At 41.0% G+C, this 26287-nt stretch overlaps 1 protein-coding gene across 1 annotated transcript in view; it reads right to left on the reverse strand.

Moving 5' to 3' along the window:
* Positions 1-6699: 6699 nt before the first annotated feature.
* Positions 6700-26287, reverse strand: part of LOC139715870 (uncharacterized) — a 38676-nt gene continuing 19088 nt past the window's right edge. Inside the window, exons 2-5 of the mRNA XM_071627405.1 lie at positions 12793-14046; positions 11660-12335; positions 10272-10457; positions 6700-8882 (exon numbers count right to left, since the gene is read on the reverse strand). Coding sequence (XP_071483506.1) covers positions 8710-8882; positions 10272-10457; positions 11660-12335; positions 12793-14046 — 2289 coding nt within the window. The 3' untranslated portion in view covers positions 6700-8709. The remainder of the gene's footprint in view (positions 8883-10271; positions 10458-11659; positions 12336-12792; positions 14047-26287) is intronic.

Here is a 26287-nt window from a genome sequence, read left to right on the forward strand (position 1 = left end):
GGCTACCGGGCCATCGTAAATGTCGGGCCCTCCATATCATGTATACCCGACAGGGTGATATTTTGCACAGGAGTTCCTCACTCAACAACCGCGACGGTAGTTCAATAACTTTTCAGACCATTGGGAACAGAGAATGGTAATGTTTGCTTTCTATATGCATCTCTCCATGTATGTATCTGTCAATCTGTCGTAGTCTATAGAGCTGTCTGTCTGGTTGTCTTTGTCCTGATGTCTGTGTCTGTGTATGTCTGTCATTTTGTTTGTCTGCCTGGCTGTCGATCCGTCTGTAGAACACCATCTGTTTCATCTGCATCTCTTCTTTTGCTACTTCGTGGCAGCACGTTGATAAATGGCTCACAGGACCAAGACTGAATCAAGAACTCAGATAAATTGCTAAATGAGTTACGAAAAGGTGAAGCCTCTTTGGGATCCTTCTCATACGGCATTCCTTGAAATGTTCATCTCCAAGAACCAAAGGACAAAGACAAATGACAATTTGATAGATTGGCTATTGTGGGATGCCGACAGCAAACGAGAAAATTGACTCATATCGATTGTCTGAATTTGATGGGTGATAAACAAAATGCATCCGTTGCGGTCGATCAACTCCGTTTTCAGAATACCGCCACCGTGCGAACGCACAAGGGTGAACCGTTTTAAAAAGCCACAACGTCATATGAGCCACATTGTCTTGTTGCGACGTGCAGACGTCGGCTGCATTTAATAAAGGGGAACTCCAGACAATGTTCATGATTTCACATCAGGTAGTACATAAATCAATAGTGCTATGTATAGATCTGTGGAATTTATTGTAATCCTTGACACGGATAAACCAATACTCTGAAAAACCCAGAACAAATTACATTGGACAAGGATGATGAAATGCAAGTAATGTAACGATGTTATCCATTACAAAACCACTTGCTTAAGAACTTCATTATATATGTAGATTTCATGCACGCTTTTCTCTTTTGTTCTGCTTCCACAAACACACAATCCTGCATTCCTATGGTGAAGCTACTGTATGTCATCATCCTTATTCACTGTGATTTGTTTTACACTTTGAAATTATTCTTATTACGTATCCCAACCTCACGTAACTATGTACCATAACCAATTTAAAGATGTTCAAGTGCAAAAGTTATTATCTGTAGTTCTCATTTATAGTATAAACATACGTATCTATAGGCTCATTTTGATTGGTCCGCTTCATCATTGATCGTAAAGATTACTAGCATACCTGTTTAAGTTGATTTATGATCTATCAAAGCAGTTCTTTAGGGTGACACGACATTAATTTTGCTCCTGCCACAATTGCTCCGGTCTTATTTTCTCCAAGAACTTATGGTTAGGATTGTGACAGGGTTTTGGGTTTAGTTTGATGTGAGGATTAGGATTAGGATTAGGATTAGGATTAGGATTAGGATTAGGTTTATGGCAGGGAAGTGAGAGAAATTTTTCTCACCTCCCTGGATATGGTTTTGTAGTTTGTGGGTATAGAAATTACATTTGGCTTAACGTGCAGATATTCCGTGTGATCAGTATTGTCGCGGCAGCAAATGTCAGGGAGCCAGTATTATGTAGACAAATAAATGACAGGTACACTACACTGTGTAACAAATTCTAAAAATAATTCATAGGTTTGATTAGTTGCCACAGGTTTTGTACAATAGCCTGGTTTTGTACAATACTGCCAAGGTCATCGCGTACGTCGAAACTGGAACATTTTTATTTGCACACGAGATTTATTGTGAAAGCAATTTGTTTGCACGGCAAGAGATTTTAAAAAAAAAATCATTGGAGGAAATCCTGCTAATTATCATTTACTGATTCCGAGGTTCTTCCAGGCCCAACCAGAACAACAATTATTGTTGTCAGGGGAGAAAGCACAGGAAAGGGGTGAAACAGCTGAAGAAGGGAATACAAAATGGGATAATAGAATAAGTATACGGTATACTCATGAATGATGAATGACAGAACGACAGTTTTCAGCGAAACCGTTCGATTGGAACGCGTTATAGACTGCACTTTCAAATCTCCCTAACAGTGTCTTTTTTTCAATTTCAATTTCAATTTATATTTCATATTTCTCAATGAAAAAAAATACATCAAATGAAACAAAATTGAACAATACATGATATCCAGCTAGGAGGCATAATATTACAAAATGAAATAGGACACATGATATCCAGCTAGGAGACATACATAGAATATTGCAAACATATAAAACATAGTGGTCGATCTATGGAAGTCGGAAGATGAGAATGAATGCTAAAGAAATATGAAGGAACCTACTTAAAAGCAAGCTTGTAAAGAATGTCTTTTCTCTCCTGCCAAAAAAGAATTTCAAGAATGGGTAAACATTTTTCTGTAGCGTTTGCATAACACTATTATGCATCTCAAACATACAATTTGTATACACCTCGTAATTATATGAAGAATGTGAAATAAAAACGCGTAATTTTCTGCTTGATATCAATCTGCAGAAGTGAAATGTACACCACTTGCATACTTTTGATAGCACACATCAACTCGCTTAATATCACCATATTTCTAATATTGATAAAGGCATTATTTAACAATGTTTGACAAAGATGAGATACAAGACCCTATACTGGTTACCAGCGAGTGTCTGTACACTGTCTAAAGACGAAGCAAAGAAAAGAAAAGAAAAATCGAAGTTATCCTGTAAATGCTTCAGAATGTGACAAGTTTGTGAGTAACCGACTTTACCACACGCAGTTATTCCGTTGACAGTATAGTGTCAGAATAGACAATTTCGAAACGAATTACTGGCATGCTGATAATTATGTTTATGAATGCCTTGGAGGTGACAACATGATATCTATCATGTATATTGTAAAGACTTTACTTTATTTTATTGTTTCATCATTCGTTTCAAAACCGTTGCACAGCTGAATTTGTCTTTTCTTTTTAAGACCATCACCACAAAGTAAAATTGCATACAGAATAAGGGGTTGACAATGGTTGTCGATATCCTGTATAATGAATATGGTTTCAGTCTCTTTATAATTGAATTCTCCATTAAGTTACAAGGTAAATTTTAGCTTGTTCCTATCTAAATTGTATTGACTTTTCACTGTCATAGCATCTTGGACTTGGCATGCTATTTTCGTGCCCACGCACACTTCACGCACAGGCAGTGTAGTGTTGAACGTCGAATAGTCACACATTAATGACTCGAATTGTACCAGGGCTTGGGAGCGGAAAGTGGAAAGAGAAAATTGTCGCGTTTCGGGTCGCCTACGCCAATCTGGACTTGCTCAGGGGTAGACGAACTATCTTATAAACTCTGAGAAATTCGAGAAGGTCTTAGAGAACTCACGAACTTTGGCTCCTGGTACCTAATTATGTACTTGGCATTATGTCTCAACTTGATCAAAGCTAAAAATACACTCTATTTTTCTTTTATATAAAATTTCACTCTTTCTTGTAATTTGAAACTCTAAACTATCGATGACATGAATGATAAAGTTTCGGCCTACCAGACATAGGTGATTGGGTAATTCCGTTCTCATTGAAATAACAAGTTGCGTGATTCGATGCAACCTGTGGAAGTTCGACGCACATATCACTCGGTCATGTGTAATGATAATAATATGTGCTGTCAGGATGCATGGTTTCACTGTGTAGTTTTGCTGCATACTGGCTCTGAAATGAAGCTCATCGTTTCGAAAGTTGGCCGTCACTAAAATAATTGCGCAATGGATGCAAACAAATGGTCGGGCTTTGTTCTGATTTCAAGCGTTCGGTAGCGGGGGTGGAGTGGGAGGCTGCCACAGTGGGGAGGGACTACGTGGCGCGCCTGTTTACGGCAGTTTGTCTGGATGCTGTACAATAATATGAGTGGGTCGGGAACGAGGGATTTGCGCTTTTGTGTATTTTATATAAGACTTGTGTCATGATGGTGTGTATACATTATAAATTACGGTTCTGTAGTACGTTACCCTCTATAAAGTTCTCTTTTAATCACACAAAAGCAGACAAAATAATGATAATGTATAATCGTCACCAAACCGAAGTTAAACAGACAGAGATACAGATGCCGATAGATGTCTATGTATGTATGGATCGATAGATAGATAGATAGATAGATAGATAGATAGATAGATAGATAGATAGATAGATTGATATAATCATGATAGATAGATAGATAGATAGATAGATAGATAGATAGATAGACAGATAGATAGATTGATATAATTATGATAGATAGATAGATAGATATAATTATGATAGATAGATAGATAGATAGATAGATAGATAGATAGATAGATTGATTGATATAATCATGATAGATAGATAGATAGATAGATAGATAGATAGATGGATAGATTGATAGATAGATAGATAGATACTACACAAAGCTAAGTCACACACAAATAACTCAAGGAGAAGGATATGCCTACGTCTCATTCAGAAAATATAGAACAATTGCATTAACTGCACTTTATTTACATCACTGTACAAGCGTTTGGTTAACAACACGCATAAGCTAACGGATGCATTTTCCTCGTCTGGACAACTGAGTGCGCACTCCACATACCTTGAGCTTTTTGCACGTTATCAAGTTGTACATGTATTACATGTATCATAGTTGAAGATACATGTATTGGCGGACACACGGTGTATAATATACAGTATGTCCCAAAAATTACAATTGGATTTTTGCATTGATAACACCCAATATGATTAAACCGTCTAAATGCTACTTCAAGGTCTTAAAATATGACATCTTAGCTCTATTTTGCAGAAAACCCCATTCAATTTGGTTAAGGGGTCACAGAGAAATGTGGATTGTTGTCAAGCATGTTATGAGTCTGATTCTTCCAAGTTTTATAGCACTTGGATGCTCTTGGAACTGCATGTTAATGTGTAAACACAATAGACAGAACTGGGAGGGAATGGATTCCTGACATGCTCTACAAAAAGCCTCATTTCTCTCTGACCACCGACGCAAATTGAATGTGGTTTTCTGTAAGATGTGGGCAAAGAGTTATAGTTTCATACCCTGAAATTGTGTTTGGATTGATTCACTATTTTTAAAGTTATCGTTGTAGAGGGTACCGTTGTATTTTTTTTTTGGGGGGGGGGGGGGGATATACGGTAGTATACCGCTATCAATAATGCAATAGACATAGACATGCGTCATAGTAGAAAAAGGAGGAGGGAATCGGAGAAGAGGAGTGAGAGGCGAAGGGGGGGGGGGGGTGAAGTGAGGGAGAGACGTTTCACAAATATGGCTGCTTATTGATAAAAAATAACACTAAAACCGAGTTAAAACCGAGGTGCTTTAAAATAAAATTGGCTTGCCCTCGAATTTGATCTACAGCGCAACCTGAAATCAATCAAGTATTCAAACAAGGATGGTCGACCTTCGCAAAGACAATCAACTCTAGTTTGATTCGCGAATCAACTCGAATCCCGAGTGCTGCGGACAGCCATCTCAGTTTACCAAAGCCTGCCCTTGCATAGTGTTATACCTATGTAAAGAATAAGCCAGTTCGGAGATGCTCATGTGCACATGGGTACAAATGACCTTTCATTTTTCTCAGTTGGTTAGGCACTTCACTCAATTCAAAGCGATATAATGCATCAGCTTGCCCAACATAGCAATTTATGGAACTCGTATTCAAACAAAGAACGAACCTCCGTAGATGAAGTGACCAGAATGGTTCGTCAATCAACACTTTGGAAAGCATCCATTTCAATGTGCTGTTTTGAATACCTTAAATTTTTTTTTTTCTGTTAACATTGCCAAATACCAGGCTTGCTGTCAGGTGGATGTACTGGCAGGCACCATTTTATAAGGATTACATGAATAATCATAGTATTACAGATGCTTATCTCAAGGAATTTAAAAACCAACCTGTCTCTCAGTACAAAATGACCTTTTTCTGCTCATGCGCAAACCGGGGCCTGCTGAGTAAACTTGAAACACAGATTACTCATCGCAGTAGTATCAGGCGTACACCAAGTGATAAAGCGTATCAAACTTTGTATATTATGTGACAATCTATTCCAAATTTCGTATATGTGACAATCTATTCCAAACATTGTATATGTGACAATCTATTCCAAACTTTGTATATCACAATCTATTTGACTCGGAGAGCACATTTACTTCCATGACTGTCATATAGCTGCTCGCCAGAATTATGGACCATTCCTATCACGATGACAAGATCATCACGTAGTGGAAGTAGTCAGTGAGTGAGGCTTGTACAGCGCCATCACTCGTCAGAAAACTAGCTAGTTATGTTTAAAACGAATACTAGTACTAAGTAGTATTACACTATCGGAGTTGAAAGCTTTGTCATGGGGTATAGGGCGGGTGTAACACATACGTAATACACACATGCACACATACTTTCTACGTACAAGTTACACTGTACTGTGCTTTTTTCTTCACTTTTCAATGTATTTTGATGGGGATGGTTCAAGAAACGATGTTCACGAAATTCCGTAAGTTGTTTATAACCAAATTATACATTTCGGAGGCACGAAAAGTATCAAAAGTATCAATACACTAAGAACTCACATGAACACCAATATAAGGCAAAGGCAAGGCAAATGAATTAAATCTGTACCAGGGCCCCATTTCATACAAAGTTGCTATGATAGCAGCTCTTGCTGTCAGCGACAAGTGTCATGGTAACGCGAAGAATCCTGCTCCCTTATTGGCTGTTGCTGCGAGAAGTGGCTGATCCAGTACCAGCTGCTAATTCTAGCATCTTTTATGAAACGAGACACTGGTTATTCCTGAGAAACAGCACAGTCACGAAATAACAACATAAAAAAGGCGTCAAAAGAACACTGTGGATTTCCGATAACACCGTATATCCATTACACTGGCACAAGCTGTTCTCTACCTTCTCAGTTAATTAATCACAAAATATAGTAAGGGAGCACACATTTTGGTCAGTGGGCTCGCGGAAAATAAAAAGTTACTCTATCTTTTGCTCAGCTACACGAACAGCTTATTCTCTTCATCGTCATCACACGAAACATCTAGTGAATATCGAGTGCTGTCTTCTTTACACATGTTTCTGCTTCAATTTGCAAAGAGTAAGACCAGCGAAGAAAACATAATGAACTGCCAGATAAACAACCATAGTTACATGCTTCCGGCGCGTATTAGATACGAGTGGTTTGTAAACACGTCTTATAACAATGAATCAAGTAAGTGCGGTATCGAAATCAGTTACAACGCTCTTAGAATGTCTTCATTGAGTCATGACGAAACGCGGTTAATGGAGCACAACCTTTGCATTCTTTCATATTGCATTCATACACTATGTGCAAACTTTCGTGTCGCATAAAATGGTATGTACATACATGAGGCTCCTCTATAATAGTGCCGGTGTAACATGCGTATTTTTACGTGCTCACAGAATGTTGGCGAAAACAAAATGCACAGTACATGATAAAATGGGAATTTCCATGTTTTTCCTGTTTGTGACACCGGAAAGCAGTACTAATCGACTGTTTCGGTAGCATGGACGATAAAAGGCAATGTCGTCACTCAAACATGGAGTATGACCAATAATAGACCGAATTCCACTCATGTTATGTTCAGCCAACTTACTGTAAGACGGATTCAGACAGTCGTCTTATGGTTTTGTAAAACAATACTTCTCCAAATTGAAATCACAACCAACCATTGTAACCTCTGTGTTTGTCTGTGTGTGTCTATAATTATGTACATGTGTGTACTATTGTGTGTGTATGTGTGCGTATGTGTGTTTTCTCTCAAGTAGTGCTATGCCTTTTTTTCAGCTTCAAGAATGGAGACAGGATTGAGAGTATATTGACAGTACATGTATTGAATTGAGAGAACAGACCGGTTTGGTGACGATGTACGTTAAAAAGGTTGTTCCCGACAACGAAATACAATATGTAGCTTGACCGCCAACTAACGCACGAAAACTGGAATGAAAATATTGTAATAGAAGAGCATTTGTCAATGCAGGAGATGGAACAGCATGTCACTCAATGTAGCTTGATATAGGAAAAGCTGGCGTAATGCACTGAACCACTACAGCCCTAAACTCTTGTAGGTACGGCATTGACTGCGATTTCTATCTCAGACCCCCATAGAGAGCTACATGATATTGATGAAAACAAGTCGTCTTGTCCGTCCCCCTCAATTTACCGCAGCTTTGTATTGATCAGCGCCTTATGGCGTACTTAGTTGATCTGCAAAAAGGACAGCACACCATAGCACATGCAGAGAAAAATTTTGCTCCCACGCCAAAGACACTGCCTTTGTGTTTGAAATAAAGTGGATCTTGATATAAAATGGAGATGATTTTAGATCCCCCTCATAAGTACCTTTACTTTTGTAAACGAGAGATTGGCCATCTAGGCCTACTACCATGTGATTATGATTGAGAGTGAAAGTCAACATCAACGTAAACATCTTAATCATTTCTATTCGCATGATCGTCGCGGGAGAGAAGTTTTGTTTGTTTTTGTTTTCCAGCTAGATCACGTACACCACTTCATGTACTCCAGAGAAGGAGCTTAACATTTATAGCACCAACGAAAACACGTTGTTCCTTCCCCTTTACAAGTGAAACCAGATCGGTATCTAAACGCGAAGGCAACAACAACAATGAAAACAGACTGAACCCAAACACTAGGAAAAAAAAAAGAGAAAAAAAAAATCCGCAAAAGATGTCCAGATCATGTCAATAGAGGGCAGTCTATCATAAAGTCATCTTGGCTTGACTGCAACGTCGTGTTGTATTTCCGCCGCAATCGCTTGCACAACTGGGAGATGCTCTCTCGCGATGTCTTCCAGATGACCTCAAACTCGATCTGACTACAGCGGGCGCCATACTTCCGGTACAGGAGTTCTATGGACGGGGGAAAAGGGATCAAAATGTGAATACAATGGGGCAAAACAAGAGTAACTCCTTCAAAAAAAAAAAAAAGAGACAAAGCTAAACCTCTCTGATTCAATCTATCTGAGTTTTTCCTTTCGACAAGTTCGGGAGGAAATGAAATGAAAACGGATAAACTTGTCTTGTTTCGAATCAGAAGGTCGTCTTCTCCTTTGTTCCTGTTAAAGAGTTCACCACTTCGGGCAAACACTCACTGCTTCCACGAACGGTGGCCTTTGGCTAACATGGAAAAACCACATCAAGCAGCAGCACGAAAAGATTCAAACAGAAAAAAAATGTTTCTTCTCCTTTTCATTTCTCTATTTTTTTAAAGGTACATTAATCAATCTACGTCCGCAATATGAGTAAACAACGCCAAGCAGACAGGATGTTAAAACTTTTTTTAATCGTTTTTGCGGATCAAGACGATTACATTTCGACAGAAAAACATCACAGTCCTTCGAGCACGACTTCGTACCCACCACATAAATTCTTATGGTTTGTAAGAAATAGCAGCACACATTGTAAAGTTACTTCATAATATTAAGTACATGCGACTGATATCTACTTATAGTCATGATTATATTGCATTGCTATCTAATGGTTTCAAAGAGAGAAAAAAGCAATGTTTACCCTTAATCCTCTAGCGAAAACACATCGACAAATACGGCAAACGAAAGGCTCACTGCCCTAAGAATATTGCTCCTACTCAATCTGGGAGAAAACTGACTGATTTATTGGACAAGTGAAAAAGATATATAGGCAAAAAAAAAGTATTTAATTTGTTCCTCATATGTTTAAGTTCTTTCAACCAATTCAATACTGAGACTTACTACTACGTTTTCGCAGTTGCATTGGGTTTGCACTGTGACTCTACAGAATCTAATCGTTCAGTTGGAGAACACTCAGTCATTGATTAATATGGGATTAATATGCACCGCGGATCTACGTTGATATCAGAAATAACTCAAATTGCATCACCATGATATGGACGTTGAGTTCTGAAGATTTGTATTCATATCACACGCGTACGATGCAGCTGCATGGTTTATAGGTCCTCAAGCGAAGTCTAACACACGGAGTATCACAGAGCGTAGCAATCGGTTATGGTCCTGCGTGCTGCATTCTGATTGGTCAGTTGTAAATGGGTTTTCTCAATTTTGGTTACCACCTGACAGACTTTCACAGACAGTATCAGAAACAGCAGCAGCAGCAACAACAACGACAACAACACACTTTGTAACTATAAGCTCTCCGCAAACACAAATTCCCTATTCTTTAAGTATCAAGCTGCTAACAAAGGCATGAATGCAGCAAAGAAATGAGTTCCAATTATTTCTGAATTCTAGGGAGGCTACTAACGTTTGATTTTCCTCATCCCGGAAAAGTCCAGTGGGTTCTTTCTATTCCGGCCCGTGACCGAAGACTGGACGAGCACTTTGGTGCCAAAGATGCAGTAGCGGGCGAGAGCGATCGCGAGACGGGGAGCTCCGGCGTACGGCATCATCTCGTCCCATCGTGTGTCCTGCATGACCATCTCTATACGAGCTGAGGAAGAAACACAAGACATCGCCTTTGCAGTCACAGGTTTCCAGTGATTTCTGCTCAAAGTCATGAAATGTTAAATCTGTCGGGGTACATTCCCTTTGTATTGAAAACTGTGACAATGCTTGATTCCGATCATCCCTCTCTCGTCTGGATTCTTATCTCATTCATGGCATAATACAGTTGATAATTAATCAAGCTGTCGATAATGAGTCACTTACATAACATTTATCTCCTTTCAATGTATGCAGACGTTCACGTCTGGTAAGTGATTGCGTCCGAATATCGGGAATAAGGTATTTAAAAATGAGCGATTCTACCCAGCACAAGACATTGCATTGGTACGATACAAGCAGCAAGTCACAATCTGATAAACTTGTGGGACAGTAAAGATAAAAGACAATTTTGAAGTATCTTAACCCATATCCGCCGATCTACGGGATTTCCCGTAGAAGCCGCGAACGCTGCAATCACCGAAGTACAGAAAATTCCGTAGTAGAGCTTGCCGCTGAAATGACGTCATTTTGAACGTCATTTTAACGTCATTTTTACGTCATTTTTACATTTGTAATTATGACATTTGAATACATGCATTTGTGTGATATTTTGGTCACAAATTAATATTATTTCTCTTGAAATGATATGCATTGATTGGGATGGATGTGGTATCGCATTTCAGAGAAGGTTGTAAAGAACAGTCTCTTTACATCAGTCATTGATGTTTTTACATGGAAAATACCCATTTGTCATAAACAGAGCGATTGCATTATATTTTTACTTCTCCAATTATTCCTACTTAGAAGATCACGATATGCATGTATCATATATCACTGTAAAGCTCTTGCTTTGAATATTTCGAAAATGATATTCAAATCTACATGCAAAGGAAGAAAGTATTTTTGATTTTTTGAATAAATATCAAATATGATATTCATTATTCATATTTTCATAAATCATGTTTGACTTCTGTCAACTGGTATATTTTTCTGATTGGTCAAAATGCATGGAAATTTATATCATAATAAAGGAAATTTTATGATCTTTCTTTTGATACATAATTTGTCAACTTTCCTTTATCATTTTGTGCCTTTGAAAGAGATGTGAAGTTGAAAATGCTTTGAGTGCAAATATTTATCTGGAGTGGCTCGGTACGAATGGTTTTTACATAGTATAACGCAGTAGGCGGATATGGGTTAAAGATTTACCCTCTGTCTGACTGTTGCTCGACAGATCTCCGTAGTCCGACAGGTCGTCGTCGAATCTCCCCTTGTCGTCGACCACCATACAGTCGTCCTCTTCAACATGGCTCGAAGTACTTTTGCCTCCGCCGCTGCGGTACCCGCTACTTCTCGAGTCATCCATCATGGAAGAAACGGACGGCATGCGAGTGCCTCCTCCTCCTCCTCCTGCTCTTCTTCTCCCTTCATCGTCGGCATCCTTCATCCTCGAAGTTTCACCTCCACTTCTCACACCTTTCTCCCTTCCACCCTCTCTGCCATTACAGCCCCCTCTGTCGTCGCCTCCGCCGCCCGACTCCGACCCCGCCCGCTCTCCGGAGCCACCTCTTCCGGCCTTGTCTGAGTCCTCTTTACCATCACCCTTCTCCCCTCCCTCCCCTTCCCCTCCTCCTCCTCCTCCTCTGCCTCCTCCATCTCCGCCTCCCCTACTCCCCGATGTTCCCCCATCTCCCCTACCGTCGCTGCTGCCGCTACGACCCGCAACGCTGTCCTCCTGGAGCCCGGAATCCACCTCGCTCCCGCCCCCTCCTCCAGGATCCGAGGAGACGCTCTGCATCTCGGCCCCGCCCATGTAGGGCAGGTGGTCCAGGATGACTTGCAGTTGACCTTCAATGACCTCTAGCCGCTGAGAGATATCCCCCATCTGGATGTAGACAAGACAAACACAAGCGATTTCGTAATAAACGATACGGCATAGACACCGACTGTAATTCAAGTGAGCTCTGGACAATTTCCAACATGGCAATCAGCCTTGGTCTTGGCAACAATCAAGTGCGAATATATGAAATCAGATCTATTCCCATACAGGTAATTTCGGTCATTTATGTAATTTCTTGTTATTGTTGTACTTTGCAATATGACCCTGCCTGAGCACAGAATCGAGAATAGGTCAGGGTGATTACTTGGACCATGGTATCATGCAAAAACATGCAGTGCATGCAAACATAAATAATCTTTTACATGTCTTTTAAACGCGAGATAGTGCAAATGCATAAAGAAAAGATATTATTGGAGCAGAAAAAAAAGGAAATGGACCTTCTTTGTCGTAGGGTAACTTTGGGTATCTTCACAACGTGAAGCTTTGTTTTGGGAAGTCTCACCCATTTTCTGACTTCAGAGTTGCCAGCTCCCTGCTCCTGCTGCCTTGGGGCCCGATTTGAGGCGAAGATCCTCTCTGCAAATTCGCCGTACGTTTCCGGTGGATCGATCTCCAGTTCGGGCGACACTTCGTCCGAGCTGAAGTGAGGCGCAGCCGCCTGGGCCGCCTCGTGTGCGACGGCGAAGTGTCTATTACGCAAATGTCGATTGGGGTGGTTGCCGTAAAATCGGCGGCCACCGCTGCCTCCCCCTCCTCCGTATGCGTGGTGGTGGATCCCGCGCATGGCCTTGCCCATGGCGTGGTGCATGCGCATCATCTTATGGAGCTTATGATGAGGAATCCCCTGCGGTGCACCAGAACCGCCAGCCGTCATCCTCTGCACATGGCGCGGCACCCCTCCTGCAACCGGCTGTCGCATGCCGATGAGGTTCCTCTGGTATTTGCTCATAAAAGGCTGCTTAACCCCACCTCTTCCTGCTGAAAGCGGCAGTCGACGCTGTCCGACGTGGAAAGCTTGTCCGATGTCGTGGGTGAATGCATGAGATGCAGCTAAACGGCTGGCCATCGTCGCCGCATTGCACATCTGCGATCGGTGGAGGGTCAGCGGGAAACCATGCTGGCGCATGCCCAGAGGGCCGCCGCCGAATGGTCCTGGCGACATTTGAGGTGCACCGAGGTGCTTGCCGTACATGTCTATGCCGCCGCTGCCACCTGAGCTGCCGCTCTGCGACGTCATCGTGCTGCTGCTCCGGCCCGACTTCACCGCGGCATCGCCTACGGCGTGCTGGCCACGCGAGGAATGGGAGCCGTGGGAGCCAGCACTGTGAATCGACCCAGCTGACGATCTCCCCAGAGATCCTGGTCGCTTGGGATGCTCCATGACTTCCGACTCAGAATCCATGTCATCATCTGAGCCGAGCATGACCTGGTCACGTGGGTTAGATAATCGACGCTGGGAGATAGCCCTTGCTTCCATGATGGCAGCCTCTTCGTCCTCGTTATCGCATGTCCGCTCGATCCACGGTAGCACCACGTTGGAAATCCTTTCACTCCCTCCACATTCGCCTCTTCTACCATTGCGACTTCGTCGGGGGTCATTGATGCTATCATCATCATCCTCGTTTTCCGGCGTTAGCCGTCTGGTCTCGTGGTCGTCACTGGCCTCGTCGATCTTTATCTCGTAATCTTCGTCGACAACTTCTTTTTTCACATTGGCGACGCTGACTTTGGCCGGTGACTCACTTCTGGGCAAATCCTGGAAACGAAGATCCAGAAAACCAGTGTTGATTTAGTCACATTGTATCATCGATTGTCACATTGTATCATCAAATGTCAACTCAATAGTGACTAAAAAAAAATAATCACCATCATCACCATTAGTATCATCGTTATTGTTATTGTTGTTGCTATTGTTATTGTTATTGTTGTTGTTATTGTTATAGTTATCAGCAGCAGCAGCATCATTTTGAAAGAATCGGCTACATTGCAATAGCATGAAATAACACTGTTACATATTTCGTGACAGTTACAATACTTTTTTAAGATACTTCCTTTTCCGCCCATAAATTATGAAAGACATTGACCAGTACTTTTCAGCGGAACATCTTCCAGCTTCGAGATTCAAACCTCTGTTGTACCTGAACATGTAGGTTCGCCAAACTTTAACAAAGCAGCAGCCAAACATATCAGATATCTTGATATAGATTTATTGTGCAATTCCACATCATGTTCAAGCAGGTTGCAGTAAATAGTTTTAAATAGTTTTGTTATCATAGATAGTTTAGCGAAATTAAGACAGCTATGGAATTTCATAGTTTCCCATGTCTTTACCCGACATGTGATATTATTCGCAACCACATATTCATATTGGCAGTATTTATAATAATGATAATTTATGGTCTTCTTTATATATGGTAGCCTCTTCAGTGTTGGCACTGTTCTATCAGAGGACCCTAACATCATTATTACCCTAGCGTTGCAAGGTACCCATTTTTACACCTGGGTCAAGAGGGCGGGTAAAAACATTTTGTCCAAGGACGTAAACACTGGATTGGATCCGAACTCGGGTCCTCTGAGTGGGAGTTAGGAGTCTTATCCACTATGCCACAGAAGTGATGATCGAGGTGATGATAAAATCACCTCACAAGCCTCCCAGTACACAAATATTCACTAAATTTCCTCTGTTACATCATTGTCCCTCTTCAATATTGCTGATAGCTACTTTCAGCAGCAGAAACAAGTAAATACTTTGCCATGATTATGCGGTACACAATATGAAATACATGCAATACACACTCCGAACAAATTAGATCGCAGGAGGTTCTCTATATAGCTTGTATACGTACACAGTACATCTGACTGCCGTTGTTGTTAATGCTACCCATGTGGCACGAGGATTTCCACCAATCACAATTACTGCAATTGTTGTTCCTCATTGCTCAGTTGTGAGACTGTTTCACAATCAGTGAACTCGTTCAGGATTAAACGGCATTACATTGCCGTCTGCAGCTGACATGATGCTTCACCATTGTGAAATCGTGCCCTGGATGAAATAACTAGGTCCCTGGGAAACAGAGTTAGATGCCTTGGACAATGAGAAGTAGGAGTCTTAGAAACAGAACAAGAGTCTTGGAAAGCAGATCTTGATGCCTTGGGAAAAAAAAAACCCAGAGCCTCGACAAAAAAAGAACAAGAGCCTTACAGGAGAAGAGCGTTGGTTCCCTTGCAGTAGACAGCTAAATGTCTTTGAACGTATAATTACAGCTGTCTTTAGAGAGAACCATAACTTTGAATAAAGAGAGCTACAGACGCTGTGGAATAGAGAATTTAAACATTGAAACACAGAAATGCATGATTAAAGACGAGAAACTGAGCCATGGAAAAGAAACTATACAGTCATGGCAAACAGATCTATATGCCTATAAAAGGAAAACCGTTACCAGATTACTACAGATGTGGAAAAGACAATCAGAACATTTAGAGGAATGTTAGATATCTTTGGAAAGAGGGGTATGGCAGCTGTGGAAAAGAGAACTATGCACTTGAAAAAGAGAGCTGCATACATTTGGAAAAAAGAAAAATCTCAGCTGTGGAAAGAAGACACAAAGCCTAAAAGAAGAGCGTAGATGCTCTTCAAGAGACAGTTAGATGCCCTGGGAAACTGAATTTAAAGAGAACTATAGAGCCCTGAAAAGAAGAGCTACATGCCTTGGATAAGAAAGCTATGATACTGTCTTTAATGTTTAGTGTGTCTTTCACGTGCATGCAGTTAGGATAGCGCGCGCAGAACAAGGAAGATGAAACCGCTCTCGTCAACATGGACGAAACTGAAAACTTGCGTTGTGAATGCGATTTGAACAAAAAACAGAGACAAGAGATTCCCATGATAAACCTTGCAATACATAAATATGTGCGTGTGTTTGTGTGTGGTGTGTATGTGTGTCTTTCTTTGATACCTGAAATCTATTACCGGACAGAACGTGAAGTATACATAAAATCAAAAGCGAGAGTTAATTTATAACGGTTATTACAACTTTTTCTTTATACTAGAAGAATTTTATTTTCGGTCATCATCACCCCGATAACAAGATAAATGGTTTCAGTTTCGCTCCAAGAGTATGTTTGCAAAAAAACATGTGTAAGATGATAGAGCGAGGTTTCGCAATTGGACTGCCTTTGCTGTCTTTCTCAGCTTTAAAGGAGTTGTGTGATACTATGAGAGATTGAAATCTGAAGAAAAAAAAAAGTTGGTCCACATTGCAGATGACTGACGTCGATTCTCGTGCGAAGTGCAAGAATCTGCAACGCATCTTTGCTACCGTGTCATACATCAGTGTCTTGCTGTTGTTATTGTAAATACATAAAAGAGTGAGATAGTTTCTCGCTTTCCAACTAGTACAATATTGTCAGATACTACTATCTTGCACTCACTTTACAAGATGTGTGTCTTTTTTCTGTCAGACTCATTGCGACTAATCATTACTCCTGTCAGACAACGGAGTGCCAAAAGTTGTCGAGTCCTGGAAAAAAACAAAGCTGGAAGCCCGTGTCTCTAGTCCTCCGTAACTCTGATGCGTCACATCAGGCAAGTCACGGGGATGATACGAAATAACAACCAATAACCTAATCCTCTCAGGATCGATGTGTGAAAATACCCTTGACATGTCGTGCATTGTAGTCAGCAGTGGTAGTGGCAGGCTTAAACGACGCTAAAAAAAAATCAGCTGGAAAAAAAGGAACAAAAGAGAGAATAAGGAAACTTTAAAAAAGGAATATAAATCGGACAAATATTGAAGTAAACGCAAGCATGGTCCTTCCCCAGGCAGAGTTCTTCGACAGACAGTTCTAGCAAACGTGTGGTTGTTGGTGTAAGTCCAGTCTTTCAATGTGCACCATCTTCTTTTCTTGCGGTGTCTGTATCGAATACAGACACCGCATCGAAATAAATGCCTCGCAAATTGGCATAAGTGAGAAAGCGGAGTTTGCGTCCACCCACCAAGCATGCAAACCACAAGACCTCGACACCGCTTCCTCATGTCTTCTAAGTGCTCTGTGCGCACTCTCTCGGGCTTTGAGAGGGAAAGCGCGCGCGAGAGAAAGACAGACCGACAGACAGGGACAGAAAGACAACAGAAAGAAATAGACAAAGCGAGAGATGGAGAGAAGAGGGGCGAAATGCGACTTTAAATACTGGAAATACCTTCAAAACCAAAGATGGCTATACGTTCGAAACCATAAACTGGCAATGTGATAAGAAATAATAGCAAGTGAGATATGAGATAGCAGTCGTCTCGATGTCATCGAGCCACTTCAAGCTTCTGCCAGAAACAAGGTCAGGAGGTCTGAACAACTGCGAGCATCTGAAGAAAGGCTCTGAAGACACGTAGAAGTTGGCTAGATGGCAAGCAGAAACGTTGTAGGTGTTCCTCTTTTAGTGTGCAGCTTTCAGGAGAGGGACAGAATGCTGTCCCTGATTTTTTGAGGTCAGTTCTCATTTGGAGATGCTTATAGGCATCACAAAAACTTCCATAGTTTCGGATGTAGCACGCATAACAATGTTACAGCCGCCGTGCACGGACGTATACGAGAAGGGAGTGTTCAAGAGCGAACATAGAAAGATGTTAGTATCAGTGCACGCTGTACGCAACATCCGAAGATGCCTGTGTTCTCCCATTTCAAGCTTCCAATTTCCAATCTCCGATTTCAATTTTTTTTTTATTCAAACTAGCATGCATTCATCTTTAGCTAAAGGTAAATATCTTGAAGGATTGCAATCTCTGTCTTTCTGAGAACACATCGTTATGGAGAAAAGGGAACGACGACAATTATCTCAAAAAGATTGAGGGAGGGAGGCACGGATGTGAAATTGCCTGCAATATTGCTGCCACTCTCAAGAACTTCCAGCAACATCATAACCCCCACCACCACCACCAACAACAACAACAACAACAACAACAACAACAACACAACAACAATGCCGAGGTATCATTAGTAGCTCAAGTCCCCGATTAAGGACATAATTATAACTCTCTTCTGTCTTTGGAGTTTAAAAGTAACTCAAACAGCTTATGATTAATGTTCTCCCTGAAATTCATATGAAACAAATTAGAATAGCTCTAGGACTTGGGAATCTTAACCCAGGCAGGACAAGAATCATAATTATCGAGAAAAGGGACAAGAGAGTTTATTGTACAAGTGAACAACCGTAAATTAACCACTTATGCGATGGTGAACAGTGCAGTCTCTCCTGCGATGTTTCTGATTGTAAACGGAAAGTAATCTCAAGCTAAGGACCACTGTGACGCGAGTATCGAAACCAGCGACGCCTGGAATAATGTGCATGCTAACAAAAATATACCGCGCATGAGAGCGCACTGAGCATAAATCATGTTTTTGCTTCCTCGTTTGTTCATTTTTCCCCTGCTGTCAAAAAAGAAAATAATAATTGCGAAATCGGAATGTTGCAACTGGCAGTTGCACCTTACACCGTATCAGGTACACCAGGCAACATGGATTTCTATGTTTGCTTTCTTTGCGCGGTCCCGAGAAAATCCTGAAAAAAAAACCGGTTGGTTGAAAGAAGAGAAACAAAGACAGAAAGATCCGGGATGAATATGTATTCGACTGTCATCCTTTGGTGGCTAGCGAAGCTTTTTTTGTTTTGTTTTATTTTTGTTGTTTATTTCCTCCGTAATCCATGAGCTCTATTGGTTGTTGATTTTGTGAGTGAATTTTTTTGTGTGTGTTTTTTGTGTTTGTGTTTATTTATGTGTGCGCGCGTGCCTGTATGTGTGTGTGTCAAGAAAAACAAATAGTGTTTTCTTTCCTGTCCCTGCAGAGAAGTAACAAGTTCATTTATTGTTTATAAGGTAATCAAATGCCATTCTGACTGACTGACTGACTGACTGGCTGTCTGTTTGTCTGTCTGTCCGTTTTCCTTCTTCGACAAGTCACGGTTCTCACTAACTGCAAAGGAGGCGGGGAACGAGAGCGATGCTCCGAGGGGATTCTCTGTACAGGAATAGAGATTTTAGCTTGGAGGAAGAGACTGTCAAAGTGAGCTGGCGTGGGATATTGCTCCTGACACTTGGCAGAGTTTTGCATCTTAATCTTTTACGGGGACGCAGGCCGAGATATTGCGAGAGGGGGACTCGGCCGGCGAGTGTGTGTCATCGGCAATGAGACAAAAAGGCGCACGTCTCACTTTCAAATTGAGGCCGCGTTTTCCTCAGGGGCATCGGCAGGCCAATTAGTGACTAAACTAATAGTTTCTTTTATCGCGTCAATGTTGGCATTCGCATTGTAGTAAAGAAAAAAAAAGACACACAAAAAAAGATGGATAGCATTGTATGAGTAGGATTTCCCCCTACTGTTGTCAATTCAAATAAATCTGTAAAAATCAAACCATACATTCTGACACCATTATTATTACTTCATCGAAAATGAAACATGGAGCTCGTCTTCCATAGGTCATTCTCACACCCACGACATGTGTGAAATGGGAATGTATAATTGAGCCAGTTCTTGGCCAGTCTATAGCGGGAGGTTATCGGGAGGTTCAGCTCCAGCATGTTGCTCTCTGAATGTCATCTCCATTATTTTGTTCTTTCATCGCAAATGTAAAGGATTTTCTTTTCAGGTTTATCATATGAGTTTGCGTTTACACATTGCGCTATGCTTTTTCTCCCTTCTTCTTCTTCTTCTTCGCCAGTTCGTCGAAGTGATGACGACCGTGGTGCAAGTGGGATTTTGTTTGTTTGTTTGTTTGCTTTTCTTTCTTTTTTAAAGCTCGAGAGAAAGGCTCGTGGGTCATCAGGCCTACTGAGGTCAAGAGTGTGTGCGTTCTTGAAGAAGATGATCTTAGCGATCTTTAGATCTGCGAAGCGAACGCTAAGACGACGCAGCCACCCGGGTTGGACAATGGGAACAGCTGTCTCGCGCACGTGCAAAATACTATAATAGTATAATTTTATCACATTCACCATATTGTAATATTGTATGCTGGGGGTAATTGCGCAATGTATTTAACGCAGAAACTTTTTAAACTCCAAAAACGTGCAATACGTACAATAACTAAATCACATTATTTGGCACAAGCTAAAGAGTTATTTTTCAAGTTGCAATTATTGGATATTTATAGAATCGATAAATTTCAAATTGCTTCTTTTATGTATTCCTTCACCAAAAAGTTATTACCTTATGCTTTTAATGATTATTTCATTTATAATTTTGATGTGAATATGTATGTTACTAGAAATTCCCATAAAATGTATATTCCCTTTTATAGATGTAAATTCTCGAGAACAGTGATTTCTTATAAAGGTCCTGTACTTTGGAGTAATATGTTAGATAGGTTTAAACAGTGTTCCACTTTAAGTGATTTTAAAAGGAAGGATAAATTTTATTTATTACAGAAAGAATAATATGCGATATATTATGATGTATCTTTATATACATGTTAAGTTTTATTGATTGCCTGTTGTTTGTTCATGTATTGTTTGTTATTGTTGTTGTAGCTCATTAGCTTGTTTGTATTTGTCTTCTGAGTTTATTGCCTGTAAATCTTGTCAGTGCTTCTTTTTATCTTATTCTTGCCATGTTCTTTACTGTCTTTCTCCTTGTCTCCGTTTATGTTCTGTAACTTAAGAAACAGAATTTTTTAAATGCAAGTTTGTAAGATGCAGTCCATCAAGGGTTTGACCTTTGACAGGCCAATGGCCTTTTGTCATTCCCACACATCTGCAGTTCTTACCGTTTTTATTGTGTTTATATTTTACTGTAACTGTCCTTGTACTGCTTGTGTTTTGATTTGTGTATATTTCTGTGTTCTGTTCTGTACATTTTATACATATGTCTATTTTGTGGTGTTTTTTTTTTTTTGAAAGATGTGAAATAAATTGAATTGAATTGAATTGAATTGAATATTTTTGGCCTACCGGTAATTAGCGTCGTCTTAGCGTTCGCGTCGCAGATGCGCGCGCGGCCCCTCTTGGGCGTTGGCTCGGTCGGTAGCACGTCTGCCTCCAGATCCAGAGGACCTGGGTTCGATTCCCGAATCCACCTGAGCAATGTTGTGTGTAACCATACCGCCCCCTCTCGTAAGAGGCAAAACACTCTGTCTCTGGGATAGGACATGTATTGGAGGTCCCGTGTGTGAGAGAGTCACAACTCGTAGTCGTACACGTTAAAAATCTTGCTTCATCCATTCATTGCAAATAGCAGGGTGCATAACCCGGTAAAAAAGTCCTGCTGAAGTGGCCCGCCTTACATCCAACTGGACTCGATGGAAGACCAGCTGTAGAGCAGCTGAATGTGGGCTATCCAGCCATTAAAAATTGAAATTTAATTAAATTAGATTAAACACAAAAACACGGGTATTCTAAAATATTACCTGGCGATATCCATTGATGGTAGGACAGAAAGGATGAACCATGATAATATACCATAGTAGAAAGGCTAGGACGGCATCCTTACAATACATTATCTTTCCATGTCGTGTGCAACATGTACAAGATCGAAGGAATGTTTCCATGACTAATACATTTCGCAAACACTTATGGGGAGAAGTCTCGTTGATGTTATGCTAAAGCTCAAAGTAGTTCCGTTCCATGCCTACGAGTTAGCTTCAAGATATTAGGGGTAATAACAAACATACCACTGGTAGTTAAATCAAGATTGAATACTAGTATAACATACAAAGTCGGAATACTGCAAAATCTATCGTGTTTTTCTTTTTCACGAAAAGGGGTACTGTTTTAGTCGTAATCTTTTGAGAACACTAGTTGAGGTTGTTGTTTTTTAATACTTGATTACGACCTTTTCTCCATATTTCCCTCACTATGAAATAATCAAAATGTAATGCTATCATATTCCACTGAAATTTCTATTGAAAAAAAAAATCCTTCATCTCGTCTTGTTATCTTTGTGTCTGACTCTCACTTCCTTCTTCCTATACTCCGTTTCAGTCTTATTGTTTTCTGTGATTGAAACACGCATCTGGTATAGCATTACATCTTTCACTACTTCTCCGTCTGGTATTGACAAACTTGAGCACAGGGTTGCTATTTTATTTCATTTGTACACTCAGTAATAGGATGTGAGATGTCATATTTACAGACGGTACATCCTTATGAGTGTATTTATCGGCAAGATTCATGTCACCGAATGTAGGTGAAATGTTCCTCAACGGCGTCATAGATAATTCTTTGTTGGGGAGTTGAAGACACGATAGCTCTCACCAGCAAAACGCTCCACCTGCATGGTATATAACACGAATGTCATTTATGGGCGTGAGAGTCAACACATTATGAGAGACATAACATCGCAATATCATCACTCAGATACTACATCATATAGTAAAAGCTGGTACGATTGGACAGATCATTAATACAAACACACCATTGCAATTTCCCATGACTTTATTGAAGCTAATTTGAACATGATATGGAATTGCACTTAAAGGTGATAAATCATACAACCAGGTCCTTAATGTGATTGCTCTACTCACTCTGACGAAGAAAACAAGGGGGAAAAAAGTTGAGTGGGTAGTAACTGAGTGATAGAGACTCGGTAGTGAGTTCCATGGAAGACACATTTTTGTTTCTATCAAAGCTCACTTTCAACACTCTCTTGTGAAAAGTTTGTCCATCCACAGCGACAAACCCTACAGAGACGCGGCATTTTCAACCAGGGGACACTTTGGGACGACTGTGTGGCTACAGAGCAGCAGATCACAGGCGAGAAGTCGAGATCCGTTATCTCGTCATTTCGACTTCTTAAGGTGGGAAAGGCGAGAAGTCGAGGATCCAATATCTTGTCATCTCGGCTTCTTAAGGTGGAAAAGGTAAGAAGGCGAGGATCCAGCATCTCGTCATTTCGACTTCTTAAAGGTGGAAAAGGCGAGAAGTCGAGATCCAATATCTTGTCATCTCGACTACTTAGAGGTGGAAAAGGCGAAGTGAGGACCCAATATCTCGTCACTTCGACTTCTTAAGGTGAAAAAGGTGAGATATTGGATCCAATATCTCGTCATTTCGACTTTCAAAGATGGAAAAGGCGAGAAGGCGCGCGATCTGAGACGTAGTCATCTCGACTTCTTGGTCCCTAGAAGGTGAGAAGGCGACATCCGACATCTCTTCCTATCGACGTATTGGACCCGAGATCTTTTCATATCGACTTTTGGGATCCGAGATGTCTTCGTTTCAACCTTTTGGGTCCGACGAGGCTGGAAGGCGAAATATGAGATTTCGTCTCTTTGGACCAAAGAAGTAGAGAAGACAAGAAGTCGGGAAGACGAGAAATCGAAAACTCACAACTTGCCTTCTCGCCCTTTGGGACCCCCCCCCCCCCCCCTCCCTAAAAAAAGTCGAGATGAATTAAATAAGAGATCTTGGATCTCGCCTTCACGGACCCTGAAGTCGAAATGAAGAGATCTCGGATCTCACCTTCTAGGATTCAAAGACGTCGAGACGACAAAATCTCAAAATCTTGCCTTCTGGTGCTGAAAAGTGCCGAGGAGAGGATTTATCTCGTGCTCTCCATGGCACTTTCATTAAGTGAGCGAAGAGCCAAAGCGCGGATGCTTATCAAGGCGCGTGGGGGTCTCACTCTCGCTGGTTGCTTGCCTAGACTAGCGTAACGACCCTCTGCTTGCCCTTCTTGCAATCACTACAACAAGAGGGCCTTTGACGCAGACTAGGGATATCCGGAGCCTGCTTCGATATAGTATTTTGAGGCAAAATGAGTTGCAAAAAACATGAAATGTAGTGATTATTTACGATATGACAGGATTCCATTTCAATTTCTCATGGGCGAGAAACTTTTGAGAACGGCACCATATTGCAGGTGGAATCTCATATCATTCCGAAAATTAGTATTTAATTTGTACGTGAAAGAGCCGTTTCCTTCCCATGTATGAAATCACGTAAACTTCCACAATAGTTCATTCACCTGATTGCGCTATGAAAATTTCACCATCCAGGAACATTGTAGACCAGCTGCTACATGATTTGGAGATGAGAATATAAGAGTGCAGTGACCTTGGTACAGATGAAACGATAAGAACTTGTGCGTAAGTTTAATTTCTCCATTTTCTAGCGATTAGTCAATAATAGCGTGACACTTTTGATCGAAAGTAGTCACACTGAGATGAAAATAATTGATTTCGTTTTCCTTTTTGGGGTACATTAACTCTGCCAGTGTAGCCCTCAACAAAATAATACTTTAATCCGGGAAGGAGAAGATGCAATAAGTAAAGAGACTCGGGACAAGGCTCTGGGTTCCACGTTACTTCCAAACCGGGAGAAGGGAAGCAAAATCATTGTTGCGATGCGACTTAACAACGTTGTCAACTAAAAACAGGCCTGAAATAAAAACAAAAACTTTAAAAAAGAACAGAAGCCTGGTGCATTAGTTTGACGAGTGATGACTTAACAAATTGTGGAAATCTGGTTGCAATTTGGTCCACGAAAGGCGCTGCTATGTAAGGCTCGCATGAGAGCAGGCCTGGCGCTAATCTCTCCGAGGATTCCCGGGACACAACAAACCCTTCCCCTGCCCTCGTTCTCGCCCCGCTAACTCGGCCGGCGTACCCCCGTGCCTCGATGTGTCATTGCTTCTCGGCGCGCTGATGCATGTCAGCCCCCCCCCCCCACCCCCTACCCCCCCCCCTCTCCCGACTTATTATCAGTTTTTGTTTCATATAATTTAAAATATTTTGAATGGTCTTAATCTCCCTGTTTGGGTGTTTAGATAACAAATTTTCTCGTCTTGAATTACGTGAGAGATTCTTCGTATCATCCGCTTCTTGCTGTGTGGTCTGCAAGAAATGTCCACTAAAATCAACTGATTTCATCGATCCAATTTATTACATTGATTTACCCTCCGCCTCAGGTTGGATGAATACCGTTTCGACATAATACTATAGTTTGGGACGTATCGACTAAGGATGATAAACAAAGCTTGGATTCCATGTCTTACATTCCCTTTACTTTGGCTGGAAAGCCAGAGTAAACTGTTACTGTTAGACCAGGAAGTGGGAGCTCCCTAGTTAGACCGTAGTCGAAAACGATTACGAGGACGACGAGGACAACGAAGGAGATAATGGAGATGATGAAGTACAAGAAGAAAAGGACGAAATATGAGAAGAATAATATTGATCAAGGAATAATGAGTGACAAGTAAACAAGAAGAGAGAGAGAGAAAAAAAAAGAAGATATAGAAGCAGGAGTAGAAGATTGAAAAAAAAAGAAAGAAATGGGAGAAGCGAATTACGAGAAGAGAAGATAGATAAGTAAAAGAAGGGTTAGAAGGAGAAGGAGGAGGAGGAGGAAGGGAAGAGGATGATTATACACAAGAAACACAAAGGAAGAGGACGAATAGTAGTTGTGAACAGACCAGACTGTCTCATAGTGCATGTACTAGACCTTGTACGTTGTAGACCAAATAATGATGAGCAGGCGGGGCAAAACAAATAAAACGGATGATTTAATAACAGCCATCTCGGGTTGCATGAGGTTTAAATTTACAACTATATATGGATGTTTTTTGTTTCTAATGTCGATGGGATGTTTAGACACTGTACGGTACAACAACCAACATAGAACAAAGGTAATTACCTATAGGTTCAGTGTAGGTCGTTGTTACAATTCCTTGGTTATTTCAACTGCGTGACAGTGGTTTTGTGAAAATTGCATCCATGTCATTGACGAAAGTTTACGAGCGTATGGTATTCTTGAGTGGATGTTATTTTTGCGTCTCCATTTTACACGAACGCCTGACAAACTATAGTCTAGGTGCCAAAGCCACTTTTTGGGCCTAACCTTGTTTTACCGTCCACCCAATGTTTTTTGATAGTTTTGCCCTATTTCGAGGGTGCTGAATCCGAATCTGGCTGATGCAACTCTTGCATTCTTGAGGGTTTTGAGATATTCAAGATGGCCGAAAAATGGCAGCCAAAACCGGAAATTCCCGTGTAGTTCCTTCTAAATGGTGAAAAA

Source organism: Diadema antillarum, unplaced genomic scaffold (genome assembly GCF_040938485.1).
Source record: "Diadema antillarum isolate AM-2024a unplaced genomic scaffold, OU_Dant_1.0 scf00000057, whole genome shotgun sequence".
Lineage (NCBI taxonomy): Eukaryota > Metazoa > Echinodermata > Echinoidea > Diadematoida > Diadematidae > Diadema > Diadema antillarum.